This window comes from Xiphias gladius, chromosome 12, assembly GCF_016859285.1.
Source record: "Xiphias gladius isolate SHS-SW01 ecotype Sanya breed wild chromosome 12, ASM1685928v1, whole genome shotgun sequence".
Lineage (NCBI taxonomy): Eukaryota > Metazoa > Chordata > Actinopteri > Istiophoriformes > Xiphiidae > Xiphias > Xiphias gladius.
This window is the reverse complement of record NC_053411.1, coordinates 11,166,628-11,180,713: the sequence shown is the minus strand read 5'-3', so window position 1 is coordinate 11,180,713 and position 14,086 is coordinate 11,166,628. Positions and strand designations below refer to the sequence as shown.

The following is a 14,086-nucleotide window of genomic DNA, read 5'->3' as shown; positions in this document are numbered from 1 at the left end:
TATTTAGCTGCCCCAATTTCCTGTCATTTTCTAAATATACACACCTGCCACAGTGCAAATGTGTTACATAAGCTGGCTTTATTCAGTTTATTTATTAGCAGTACAGTCATCAGCTGTATAATGACATTATTAAACAGTGACAGGGAAAAACTGCAAACAACATGGACCTGAATGATAAAATGACAACACCTCCGAGAGCAGAAGGCAATGTTAAGTTTTTTAAAATAATAAATATTACAGCTATGAGCTCAGTTCACCCATTTCCAAATGAACCACTAGGGGGAACTCTTCATCAGTCTATTATTGGTGAGAGCAGGACAAATGTGCAGTACAGTGAATAAGGCTTGGTAGAAATAGTGGTATTAGAGTTTTCAAAAATCTGATTTTGAGTTGGTCCCACAACTACAGGGCGAGTAGGACCGACAGTGGTCCAAAATATATTCATAAAAATATAACTGAAAAGCAATCTGCATTTTATGTGCCCTAAAATTGAACGTGTCAACCTATGTTTTCTACAGTGGTTTCCTGTAAAGTATATCACGACTTCATAACAAGAGATAAATCCTGTTACCTACTAAAGTTTCCCGTTCAAGAAATGTGGCCCAAACACCACGCCAACCACGCAGGTGATCACAAACAGCACCCAGAAGATGACAGCCAGCAGCTGTACACAGAACAGCGTCTTCTTGCTCTGCTGTATGACCTCCTCTTCACCCACCAGGCCTGGTGCCGTGCCGTATGATCTGTCCGGGTGCATCTGCTGCACCCGCAGGCTGACAGTGGGCAGGATGATGAAGCGGGTTTCCCTGCTGTCGCCCCCCAGGGAGAGTACCACTCTCTGGGTGACTGTGGCCAGGCGAGTTGCCATTGTCACAGGCAGGCGGAAGGCCACGGGGGGCAGCCTGGCCAGGATGCGGGAGTTGCAGGGTAAGGAGAGGGAATCCCCAGTTCCAAGGGGGGTGAGGTGGCGGCACAGGGGGCAGGGGATGGCGGGTGGGCTGTGGGGGTCGGGAGGCTCGCAGCGGCAGAGTTGGATCTTCTGGAGGCACTCAGTGCAAAAAACATGGAGGCACTCCAGCATCCGGGGGCATTTGTTGTACTGGTCGTACTCTTGGTAGCAGATGGGACACTCCACATCCATGGGCTCCCCAAGGGTTGCTGCTGAAGCAGCTGGGTCCCCCTGCTGGGGACCTGGGACAACATCCCCTGTCATGGTGGGAGGGAGGGTGAGTGGAGTTGGCTTGGGAGCTCAGTGATGGCAAGATGCAAGTTGTAGATGAATCTTTAATAGAAGACGGTGAAATCTGGAAAGAGAAAAACAACTTTAAGATCAACTTCAAGTCTACTTCTGTGAGACTATGAGAACTCCAGAAGCTTATGTGGCATTTAAACACCAGCATCTGCTCCCCAGGGATGCTGCTTTGTTTTATGAAGAGATTCCACAGCCCATGAGTCATAGCATTCATCCATTTTACCACTCATACATCCACCATCAAACCCCCCCCCTCATGCACTCACAATCACCTCTGCTCCATGTTGTGTGTGCTTGCCTGCACGACACAGTCAGACCATGTCCAGGAAGTCAGGAAATAAAAAAAAAGCAAAACAACGGACGGGCTGTGTCACTGTGCTGATACTCGCATATGTGTGTGATCAGGCCTTTTTTACAGCAATAATTTAACACGAATGAAATTCCGAAATGAGACAACAACAACAGGCCCTGGGCACATTGAATGAAAGTAAACTGCTGAGCCAAGCAGCCAAAAAATATGTGAGAATCAAATAAATGTTTAGTTAAAGGACTAGTCCCGCATTTTGTGAGCGATCCTTATCGTCTTTCTTGTTGTGTCTCTCGTCACAACAAGTATGCCAAATTAAACCGCAAAATACATTGTTAGTCTGTAACGACCAAGCAACCATTTTCTGATTTGACGCCCCTAACGGCAGAATGACCAACGTTCCAAAAATAAATCTGTTTTATAATGTGACAACACTGTCGTTCAGGTTGGGCTAGGTTTAGGCACAAAAACAACTTAGTAAGAGTTAGGTAAAGTTCATGGTTTGAGTTAAAATAAGTACTTGGTTAAGGTTAGGTGAGCTTTGTCGTCATGGTTACAATAACAACCACTTGGTTATTGTCGTGATCGTAATAGAAACCAAGAATACCTGTCACTAGGAAATAGGAGACGAAAAGCGGTCTCCTATGCTAAAGTCCAACATTTCGCCAGCGGGCTTTGTCACCGAACATCAAAACATGTCGCTTTGGGGCATTTGCTGAAACGACTGATTTTGTTTTTCTCAGGAGGACAGTCTCAAAGATTGATACCACTCTTATACCTCTCCACTCAGTATAAAGACAGCCCAGCCAATTAGCGTATCTTAGCTTATCCTAGCCTGGCTCTCTCTGAAAGTAAAGAAAAACCACCTACTAGCACCTCAAAAGCTCACCAATTAACACAGTATATCTCATGCTAAGCTAAGCTAAGTGGCTGCTGGCTCCAACGTCATCCTGAAAGGCCAGACATGACAGTGGTATCAATTTTCTTATCTAACTCTTAGCGAGAAAGCAAATTAGTGTATTTCACAAAATGACTAACTATTTCTGTAAGTTATACAGACCTGTGATCTGATCCAGTCATGCTGCTCTTCATTTTCACTTGACGCACGACCCACATTTGGAGGTTTAGATTTTGCTTTGCTTTACTGACGCTTTTTTTGTCCCTGTATGTTGCTCACATGGGACAACTACAGGGCAACACATGCTACCTCATGGGGGGATAGTTGCTTAGCAGATGGGGTCTCCTTTGAATTGGTCCATGGCAACTGATTGCCTGAAACCTTTTCTTTCATAAGCAAACTACATATTCATGTAATCGGAGCTAAAATGGTGGTTAAAATATGATTTACAGCAACAATAAGCATTTTGTTTCACTAATAAACATACTATACAGTATCTAATGACACACGAGCTGTGAAAGACAGACACCGGAGCCAGCACTGAATGGTTGCTTTGTAAAAATAAATGAACCCTCTTGTATCTATGTCAGCCGCCAGCTTCAGTGAGATTGAAGCAGAGAGAAACTGGCAGTGCTGCATCATTACACACTAAGACGCAGATAACAGAGCCGCTTACCCACCGCACGAACCCCTTTGATCAGAGCACACTTTGATGCCCACCTCCGACCCCAGTGCTTCCGCTCACACAATTCATACTTCTTCACATGTTGGTGCAGATCTCCTGGCAGAGCGTCTTCCCTCCCTCTTCTGTGCGCACATTAACCACTCAAATATTAATCTTAATGTTCTGTGGCTACGTGTCTAAGCTTGGCTCACTGGTAACCTCCCGTTTTCGCTCCGTCTCACCTGATTTTACCCATCCTCGTCTCACTGTCTGGTCTCCCTTGAGGCTTCTCTGTGGTTTGCTATGCAGTAATTAAACCCTTGGTGATGGGAAGGTAACCAGGACACACGAGACAGAAAATGACAGATTGGAGTCTCTCAATTCCGACAACTCTTACTCTACTTGCATATCATGTTATAATGCTTTCGTCAGCATGTTGGAGCTTTAAAATGTGGATTAGGGTATTATTATCAATATTTTTCTATTTTTAAAATGAGGTGTCTTTGTTAATAATTTAAAAAACATTTTTTACAGACTGAAAAGGATCACTAGTGCATTTTTTTATTCCAGTGGGTGTCAGAAAAACTAGTAAAAGTAAATAAGTTGCAGGGCTAGTCAAGACATGTGCGTTCAGTGGAGTGCAAATGCTGCTATGACGTGTAAACAGGTGAATTATTGACAGATATATAAAGTCACATGAGTCATCGCCCATTGTTCAGTGTAGGCTGCACTTTGATTGAATGAGTTCCTCGTAACCAGCTTGGCCTGTGCAGACTTGCTAGGTGCCTACTGTGCTATTTTTGGTATAATTATTTGTTACACTATCAGACTGACTGAAGTAATGAAAACATAGGGTTGTTAATTTGACTTTCTCTAGGAGATTCCAATGTGTTAACCGTGAGCTCCTCTGTGGTTACTCTAAGGCCGATGCTTTAAGGGTCTCACGAGAACTTTGAGACAGATTTTTCTGCTTTCAGCAAGAAGGTCCTGAAACTAATCGGCCAGAAAAAATGAAGAATGAGAATTACATTGGAAAGTTTTAGAACCACCACATGACACATTTAAATGTTGTGTTTTATCTATTCTAACATTTACAAAGTAAAGCTGAGGTTAATGGCAATGACATTAGATTTGCAGTTATTTAGCCATTAACCCAAGTGTTGGACAATTTGAAATTCTGACCAGATGATGGCACTAGGTGAAATGCCAGGGTAATGATTACAGTTTTCACTGCATAAATGAAAACTTTGACCTGCTGGTGGCGCCAGAAGAAAAGTCAGGGGATCACCTCAGTTGGTAGGATTCATCCTCCGGGGACCATGAATATCTGTACAACATTTCATGGCTATCATATCCTGCAGTTGATGAGATCTTTCAGTCTGGATCGAAGTGGTGGTCCATTCCTAGAGCCACGCCACTAGTAAGGCTAAAAACCCACTGGATTAAAGAAAAAATACATTTTCACGAAGCTACAAACAGGTCAGTTTTTCTTTGCTCATAGAAAGTTGACATTTTGGAGGTACAAGGTTTTCACAGGTGTTTGACAGACATTTGGACTTGACAGTAGAAAAAGGCGCAGGTGATAGTAATAACATTAAAGATGGCTCTGCTCTATTTAAGTGTCCCAGGGAGCCATGACAGTGTGACACTGATCCGGCCTGAACAATACCAGGACCCTAGAAACTGAAGCAGCTACACTGACTTCAGCCGTCATTCATTTTATCACTCACAACTGTGTTACTCATCAATGATTGCGGGCAATGTAACGGCCAAAAGGCCATAAAGGCGGTGGAAAGAAAAAAGTGGCACTATCACATTTGGATTTTTATCCCGTCTTACTACGCTAACTTTCTCTATGAGTGAGGATGAAATGTGTTGCCCTGCTGTGAGGGGCGTGTGGCACCCTCTGCGACCCAAACAATCAATTCAGAAATCTGTTGCGGCCTAAAATCTCTCACTCGAGCTGCCGGAGTTTGCCAACGGTACAGTAAATCACGCAAGCAGCATTTAATTCATCTCATAGCTCCAAACCGAAACAACATTTCACTACAGGTGGATGGACTGAATGAATGAGTAAGTCGTCAATAAGAGAACAAATATCCTGCTGTAACTAAAAGAGTAACTATACAACATTTATTTTTAAAACAAATCACATAAACCTGACCTTGTTTACAGATTAAAGTTAATAACTTCTTGAAGGTTTCACTTCACCCGTACACATTTCGCTTTGAGTACTCTCCTCACTCTTTGGAAATCGTTTCCTTTTTACCGTAATTCAGGTTGAGAAAGCTGTGTTTTTGCTCGGCCACACACCCTAACAGTGAGCAGCAGAAAGGTGGCAAAACCGGGAAGGCGTACAAATCCTTAAGAAAGACCTGTCAGGAGGAGGAGGGTTGTTTGGGAATTACCATGGAGAGGTCTGAGCTGTCCCACGTCATATCTCTCTCCCACACACCCTGACATGTCAGTGAGGGCGAGGAGGGGTGAGGCCTCTGAGAGGAAGCCAGCTTAGATGCAGCAGGGGGAATCCTGAGGAAGGGACAGCCCGATTGTGGTGCCTCAAACACAGGCTTCCTAAAAAAAAAAAGAAAAGAAAAGAATAATAATAAGACGTCAGCACAATTCCTCACTGTGGACGTGTCTGTGTTCCAGTGTCCCTTTGGTTTCATGACATACAGCTTGGTGACTCATAGGTCGTGTTTATTTGGCTCAAACCTGCCGAGACTCTGGCAATCGATCAAAACTTGTGAGTCCCTCCTTCTCCCACCCACTTCCTCACACCCTGAGGTATAAGTCTGGCCGGATGGCTGTTGACTTCACTCGAACCTGGAGGTGCATCGCTGGAAGAAACGAGCCACATCAAAAAGGCGGGATGTATTCGGAGCTAGAGTGCGGAATTTGTTACCGGACCTACAACGCGGGTCGGCGGTGTCCCCGGGAGCTCCACTGCAAACACAGCTTCTGTGAGAGCTGCCTCCTGGCTCTTTCCCGGCCCCTGGCACCCGGCGAGGCGCGCCCGGGAGCTGACAGATTAATCGCCTGCCCGCTGTGCCGACAAACCACATCCGTCTCCGGCGAGGGGACGATGAGAGCCGCGCTCAGGGTGGACCGGTGTGTCCTGGGGCGGCTGCTGGCCGCGGGAGGCCTCGACCGAGAGGAGGAGGAGGAAGACGACGAGCCGGAGGAAGAGGACGGTCGGGCTCCGGACGGCTGCGACGAGGACGACGAGGGAGCGACGCTTCCCGACGCCCGAGGCGAGGAGGGGGGCTCCTCCGCAGGCTCCGGAGGTGGGAAGCTCCGGCGGACGTGGAAGAAGGTTTGGCGGAAGGTTAGCGGGAAGAACCTCCGGCAGAGCGGCGGGGAAAGTAAGTCGACACAGTCGGTGCATAGTCAGTAACTTGTCGTACGAGGGGGAATTGTTCGGGACACAACACAAGGGAGTTCTTAAAGTGAACCATCTGAGAACAGGGTTTGGTGGTGGTGACCACGGTAACAGTAGGTCACGGGCTTTTGGTTTTTCTTTTAAAGCCATAAAGTTGTCAGTGGGGCCGCAGATAGCTCAGTGACATAGTACAAAGTTCGGAATTGCAGTTTCGGGCTCAGCTTATGAGTAAACCGTGCCGCATTTCATAAACATCATCCATGGTGTCGATGGTCCTGCAATAGTCTAGAGCAGAAATCAACAAAGCCGTCGTGTGGACACAACACACGACAGTGTGGGCTTTTATTTTAGAAATAGTGAGTAAAAACAGTTTTTCCTAACGTGTCCTCTTTTCCTTCAGCAGACTGTATGACCAATGATGACTTGAGGAACCTCGCCATGATGTCCTGCTACATGTTTTGACCCGTCGTCAGCCTCAGATAACCTTCACACTGGATACTGTATTTATTTCCAATGGCCCCCCCTCCCAGCATGGACTTGTGGTGATGATGATGATGATGATGATGATGATGTTACCTTTCCGGCCAGATGCATGAGGAAAATGAACAGGGGTGATTCACCAGCTTTTCAGCTTCCTGGCTGCTTGTTGAACTTATGACCACTATGTAGCCGTCGTGCTCAAATGAGCAAAAAAAAAGCTATTTTAGGGCTTTATTAATGCACTAATGTATTTTGATATTTATTCTTTTCATGAATGTATTTATTTTTCAAATATTTGTTACATATTTAAGGAAAAATAAAAGTTAAATTTACTTTGAAGTTTTCTGTGGGTGCATGCTGAGTTTTGGATGGAAATTGGGGTGAGTCAGTGTGTATTATTATTATTATTATTATTGTTATTAAAATGAAATACACTGGTCTAGCTTTGACCTGTGTGTGTGCGCAAAAGCGCAATGCAATAAGAAATTGCATAATGCCAAGGTGTGACTAAAAGCAGACTGTAGAAAGTAAAATTCAAGTCAGAGGTGAAAATCATCCTCGTTTTTAAAGAAAACTAAGGATAAACACATAAACCTGAGGAAAATAATGAAATATTTAAAGAGGCTATTAGTTATTCTGCATGAAATGGGATGAAACAGGACAACAGACAGCTCCAGGAAGTGGGCTACCTGAAACCAGGTGAACAGCATTGCCTCCAATCAGACTCAACCAGCAACAGAGCAGCAAAGCTCCTCAGTGCCACCTTTTTTTCTTTTTTTGACGGGTAATACACACAGATTGACAACACTACTGCAGCTCATTTTAAGAGCTTCTTTTGACAATCGTACGAGCCTTGGAATAAGCTCTCTACCATGTCAGGCAACATCACTCTCTACTCAAGGTAAACCTCACATTTTGCAGCGTTTCGGCAACATTTTTGCACGTGTAACCATACATTGGGAAACGGGGTTTGATTGACACCGTTAGGAAGTGCATGAATTATAGTAATACTCCTTCTGTGTGTTTTGTTTTTTCACTGCAGTCTTCCGTTTGTATCCCTGCTGGTCTGTTCAACTATCATGTTGTTTATCAAGTGTTCAGATGTTGTAAGCGGTGAGTGTACACAGGCCAGTTTCGCAGAGTCAGTGAGCTAATGCTTACCTTTTACTGGAGAATTCATGAGGCATGTGTTGGCTGACTGGGTTAGATGGAAACTAATATGCTTGTTTTTAATGATAGCAGAATGGGGATTTTCTCTGGCATGTCTTTAATTAGACAAGCTTATGCTTTCCCCTGGCAGTGGCATAAAAATGAGATAAAGACCCTGGTTGTGGGAAAATACTAGCAGTTTATGTGAACAAATTTGTAAATCCATTTGATTTCGTGGCACTAATTTTAGGTTAACTCTAATTTAAGGAGTGTATAAAATGAGGGTAAAATATCAAAGAGAAGTTTCAAATATAACAACATTTCATCAAGCAACTCAGCTGCAAAAATTAAACTTGGACTTTAAACTAATACCAGATTTTTCTTCTGATGTCTTAATAGTAGCCAGCATTGTCAAGTGATTTATTTGCCAGCATTATAAGGAAGAAAACATTACTTCTTATTTCCCCATTCTTTCCCACTTTCAGCCAGTCACACAACAACCCAAGCGGAGAACGGAGTGAAGCAAAATATCCTGAGATCACTGTTTACTCCAAACAGCCAACACCGTCCCCTCTCCACTGGTCTGCTGTCAACTGAAACTGGACTCCAACCTGGAACTTATGGTGAAACCGAGAAGAGCAGGGATTCTAGAGAAGCACTGACAATCACTGACCACCAATCAAGCCCTCTGCGTTTTTCAAAAATCAGTTACAATCAAAACAGCCCAGATCGCAGACAGCCCCGAACAGGAATAACCAGCGTGCAGAGAGGTCACAGCACAGGTGGAGTGAGGCCAGCAAGCAGCATTTTCACCGATCACTCTCAGCATAGGGGACAAAGCTTTGGGAGGCCACAGTCCGGTTTAAATTACCAGCCTCTCTCTCAGAAGGTAGCCCAAATTGGAAATTCATATAATTCACAACCACTGATCAATAGAAAATCATCTCAAAAAGAAGCCTGTAGTCCCTTTCATCGAAGCTCTTGTTTTTCACAAGTTTGGGACCCCAAAGAAGCTCAGAAATCCTACAATGAAAGAAACGTTCTCAGAAATAACTCTCCAAAATTGGCAGATAAAACATCTTGGCCATTACAGACTGGTGAATATAGAAGCACTTCACTGCCAAGGGAGCATTACAGTGGCTATAAAGAGACGAATAAGCTCTCTGCGGTCAGAGGACAGAGTACATTTAGTGGGATTCAATCAAACAAATTTCTCAGCTTTGCGAATCAAACTGCCTCTAATGCACCATCAATCAGCAACGGGTTGGACGCCTCTGTTATTAAACGCAACCCCAGCCCAGAAAAAGTGACGACATCCATCACAGATTTCTCCCAGGGGCTGAACACAGTGTCTAGCAGTGAGACACTAAAACACACAAAGGTCCATTCATATCTCTTCAAGGACTCCCAGACCTCGTTTGATACAGTCAATACAGTAACAGGTGGTGGGCCAGAAGCCTCAAGTGGACTGAGCAGTTTTACCACAATGCCACCTAAGCTAAGGCCCTCTGATGTACAAGTTTACAGCAGATTCGCTTCAGGTTTTAAACAATTACACAGAAAAGATCCAGTCAAGGAAGACAATGCCGATCCACTGTATCTTAACACCAATGTGGCCCAGGATGGTAGTCAGACGGGCAGTTTTACCAAATATCAACTCATCTCTAGCACGTATCCTCCCGCTCAGCTCTCTTTGCATCCTGCTTCGGGAAAGGGCAGGACTGTAGAAAGTTATGTCCCTATTGGTCATGCAGCTTCAAAGGACCACTATGCCGCTAGCAGCGAGAGATCTTTTGTAGGAAGCCCAGTAAGTACAACTACAAGAGGGTCATTGCATGGTTACAAACCAGGACGATCCACTAAAAGCATCTATGGCATCAGAGGGTTTAAAAATCCTCTGGGGAAGGACCCATCTATTCTCTCCTCCAGTGAAATGACCAACTCCCGACGATACAGCTTTGACAAAGGAAGGGACTATAAGCTTAACATTAGAAATATAAAGTCAAAGTATAGGTTTGGACAGAGAGGAGGGTCTACTATGACTACTACACCAGCAAAACTGTACAGGACATCCATAGATTATTTGCCATTTTCTTCTGACTCTTTAGATCTAATCCACACCACAACTGTTTCTACTCCAAGGCTGTTCACATCAGGTTTTAATGACGTTCAGCCTGAAAGGGATGCCAGTACGGACAGCAACCCAGATCACAGACAATTCAGAAACTACAAAAGAATATATAGCCTCAAAGGATTTGGCACTCAACCACTTGAGGGAGCCAAAACTTTAGTTAGAGAACCAGACAAGTCTGCTGCACTCCAGCAAGGTTTTGAAATCAGGAGCTCACAGATCTGGCAGCCCGAACGCAGCGGGATTCACAGATGGTACAGTGAAACAGGTGAAAGAGAGCCAGAAACCAGCCATATATACACACACAGGCGGAATGAGCTAAGCAGTGAAGACTTTAAACCACCTATAAAGACTGCTGGAAGCACTGAATCAGTCCCGCACAGCAGATTTATGCCTGACACACACAGAAAGAACCGCAAAATATATACTTCTCCTCTGGGATTTCAGTCGATTCAAAACAAAATTGGGAATGAACATAAGAAATCCCACTGGAAATACGCTGAGCAAAATCCAACTATAGCATCACCAATTCACAGAGTCTCTTCAGCTCGTCTCCGATCAGCAGGGGGCCTCAAAGTTAAATCCAGCCCAACATCTGAGCCAAGAACGCCCAACGAAAACAAACCTGCTGCGATGAAGGCGAGTCTGCTCAACAGTTCCACCAGCAGCACGGTGAGAGGGAAACGCGTGAAAGGAAAACACATTAACAGCAAAAAGCTCAATGAATCTACTTCACTGACCAGTGATAGTGGAAATTTAGCCATTGTCAGGGTGCACAAGCGCCCCGCCGAGTTCAAAGCTGTCACATTTGCTGATGTTCTTGGAAGTGCTTCATTCAGTAGTGTCAGAGCTACAACCCAGGCACCGGTCACAGCCGCTGATAAGGATTATTTTCCAAATAGCGCAGCTATGACCAAGCAGAAAGAAGGGGGGGGTCAATGGACCTTAAACGCAGATGATGGAGTGCATAGTAGGGAAAACACCAGCGGAAATCCTGAAGCAAATGCTGCAGATGAGGTGGAAGATTTCAGTACTGTTGGGGAACAGGAGCTGGGTTTTAAGAGCAGAGAATTTGACAGTGGAATGAAAACATTCGATGCTTTCTTGGATAACGAAGGAAACGGAAGTGGGATCTTTAATCAGTCTGATGTTTTGCCAACTGATACCACAAAGACTCAGGGATTTAGTGAAGATTTGTTAGAGCTAGATTACCTGCGAATATCAACCGGGAACATCTCCTTCAAATCAGTGAAACTGTCCCATGCTGAGAAATGATGGAAACTTGTTGAATTTTTTTTTTTTTTTTTTTTAATTATGTGCAACAAGAACAATTCCAATAAAAGCTGGAAAAGTGCTTGTGATTTTTTTCTTGGGCAAACAATGGCTGTTGAGAATTATATAAAATTACTTAGTAATTTTTGGGATATTTTATACATAAGAGAATTTTTGTTTTATAACAAAGATGATAATTATTCTAATTTGTCTCGAAAACACTATATTAATAATTCTTTTTGAATAGTCTGAGCATTTTGGGACCAGTAACTTCCTGGAGTCTCTGCTGGTTGTCTGGCAACTGGTCCTGGCAAAGAGAAAGTCCACATTTATTTGTCACTATTTTCTGAATATTTATACAATACACAGAGGAATGACATTTACAGTTTAAACAAAGAGATGAAATACAATTAAAATGAAATAAAACAAAGTGCAAACAAAACAAAGTGCAATAATGTGCCTTGTTTCATTAAAAAAAGTAAAAAAAAGATCTAATATGTAAAAATACAAATAAAAGAAATACTAATAACACCTGCTATGGTGAAAAAAGAAGACACTAAAATTGGAAACACAAATAGCGTCATTAGCAGCAGCATAATAGAAGTCACAAGGTTGCAGTGCTCGGCAGGGGACAAAAATAATAATTGTGTTTGTGGGATTACTTGATGATCTTTGATCATTAATTGTTAGTTGCAGTTCTGTAGTCCATACTAAGCATTATCAATCACCAAAGCACCTATTTATTTGTGAAAATAAATGAAATGGCTTTTCAAATACTTTCAGGATATTGCCTCAGCTCTTTGGCCTACTGTTTCATTCAGTGTGGTTAAAAACCACTAATGTGGGAAGACAAACAGATTCCAAGAAATGCTGGGAATCATTTGAAAATACAGAGGTCAAACGTGGCCTTTCTGAGCATAACTTTTCCCTCATTTGGCAAATGATTTGTATATCGTAATGTCAAGTATGAAGAAGAAAAAAGAAGGAAGGTCATACTCGAGGCTTTTTATAAGTTGATTGTATTCCCATTCCCTGTGTCCTCATTCCCAGGCAGGCGGCAGCTATTCACTGCACTGACACAGTTTTTCCATCTCAGCTTGGAGGGGAGGGTTTCACCATGCTGGTCTCTAACAGCTCATTTAACATGCTATGGGAAGGAAAAACTTGAACTTCCCCTTTGTGCGAGGGTCTCTCTCTTACTCCGATGAGCCAATTGTACACACACAAAGAGCAAATTAAAGAAAGCAACTCATTATGTCGTTTGGTCCCAAAGATTTTGGCCACAAAGGAAATACTTTTGGCTGCTATCGCAGGAATATGCTTATCTATACTGTTAACACTAACTGAATTGACTTGAGGCTATGGATGAGCACGCCTACGGTGACCTGATTGTGCATTGACAGCAAAGGCAGGTTCCAGATGTTCCGCTAGATGGCGTCACTCACCCATTTTTATTATCCCACGTGTTGACGTACAGTGGAGCATGTTGCAGTCTTCAAGCTGTGGTGTACTGTTGAGCTACTACACAACTTTAGAGCAAAGGGAATTTACAAAACAAGTGTAAGAGAAAAAGATAAATGGCACAATTATTGTTATGGATTCTGGTCTCTCTAAGCTTAACAAGAAAAAAAACCCACTTTCAATTAAGAGCATACTTGATGTTTTTGCTTTCATCTCTATCAATCAAGCAACCAGGCGTTCTGTTTCGGGGGCACTGGGTCCACACTAAGCCAAGATCACAGCTCCTAACAGGTCCCTTCACACCACCGTACCCCTTCGCCTTTTCCCAGTCAGCCACCTCCACCTAAATACCAGTTCTACGCTTGCCCTCAATCTGCTGCTAGAAGGGGCCTCAAAGTGAGGAGAGGGAGGAGGGGTTGGAGGGATCTGCCAGTCAAAGTTAAACACATTGTACATTGGATTAAGACCCCCCCACCACCACCCTACAAATACCCGTGGAAAGTGGGGCCGTCCACTTTCCCATAGAGCTGAGAGGCTCTAAGGTGATATGATGTTTTTAGGTTTCCCTGTGCTGGCATGTCAAGGCATTGGCCCGCCGGCATCTTCAGTTCCCCTCTTTCTGTGCTGCCTTTTGTGTAGTTGAGTGTTTGTGTGTATGGTTCACACACTCCTTTGTTTTCCTAGTGCGTGTACTCGCCTATAAAAGTGTGTGTGCGTGTCTGTATGTTGATCGTAGACAGTGTGGTGCTCTCTTGCAAACGCCCCCCCCCCCTCAACCTACTGTGAGGGGAATTCTGTACCATGTGTCTGTGGTTTTCAGGGAGCTTTCAAGGAAAATAAAGCACAGAGGCCTCACAGTCACCCCCCACCCCCACCACCACACCCCCAAAACGCCCTCCTCCTTCTTCCCCTTCTCGTTTTCCCTCACTCACTCCCTCACTCACTCACTCCATGTGGCACTTTTTTACAGTTTCAACCTCCCTTTTTCTCAGACCAACCAGCAGCTACGGAGTGACAGAGCTAATTTCGAATGCAGCCTGTAATAAAGACAAATCCACAATCATGGCAAACATTCTCTCATGAGGCGAGA

The 14,086-nt window shown here is 43.9% G+C and overlaps 3 protein-coding genes across 5 annotated transcripts; 2 read left to right on the top strand and 1 right to left on the bottom strand.

Annotated features, from left to right (window-relative positions):
* On the bottom strand, positions 1-5,597 carry si:ch73-335l21.2 (RING finger domain-containing protein). Its single transcript, XM_040140294.1, has 2 exons — positions 5,530-5,597; positions 1-1,304 (listed from the first exon to the last, which is right to left on the bottom strand). The coding sequence occupies exon 2, from the start codon at positions 1,211-1,213 to the stop codon at positions 575-577; it is 639 nt and encodes a 212-aa protein (XP_039996228.1). The 5' UTR covers positions 1,214-1,304; positions 5,530-5,597; the 3' UTR covers positions 1-574.
* A 12-nt stretch (positions 5,598-5,609) lies between these two features.
* Positions 5,610-7,315, top strand: si:ch73-335l21.4 (E3 ubiquitin-protein ligase-like). 2 transcript variants are annotated; one of them, XM_040140296.1, is made up of 2 exons: positions 5,610-6,486; positions 6,907-7,315. In XM_040140296.1, the coding sequence occupies exons 1-2, from the start codon at positions 5,925-5,927 to the stop codon at positions 6,963-6,965; spliced, it is 621 nt and encodes a 206-aa protein (XP_039996230.1). In that variant the 5' UTR covers positions 5,610-5,924; the 3' UTR covers positions 6,966-7,315. The 2 variants fall into 2 exon arrangements, with proteins under 2 accessions (XP_039996230.1, XP_039996229.1); XM_040140295.1 differs by having other exon boundaries at positions 5,631-6,486; positions 6,904-7,315.
* A 343-nt stretch (positions 7,316-7,658) lies between these two features.
* LOC120797021 lies at positions 7,659-11,597 on the top strand. 2 transcript variants are annotated; one of them, XM_040140230.1, is made up of 3 exons: positions 7,659-7,884; positions 8,026-8,096; positions 8,618-11,597. In XM_040140230.1, exons 1-3 carry the CDS (start codon positions 7,856-7,858, stop codon positions 11,536-11,538), a joined length of 3,021 nt encoding a protein of 1,006 aa, XP_039996164.1. In that variant the 5' UTR covers positions 7,659-7,855; the 3' UTR covers positions 11,539-11,597. The 2 variants fall into 2 exon arrangements, with proteins under 2 accessions (XP_039996164.1, XP_039996166.1); XM_040140232.1 differs by lacking the exon at positions 8,026-8,096 and having other exon boundaries at positions 7,685-7,884.
* The last annotated feature ends 2,489 nt before the right edge of the window (positions 11,598-14,086 follow it).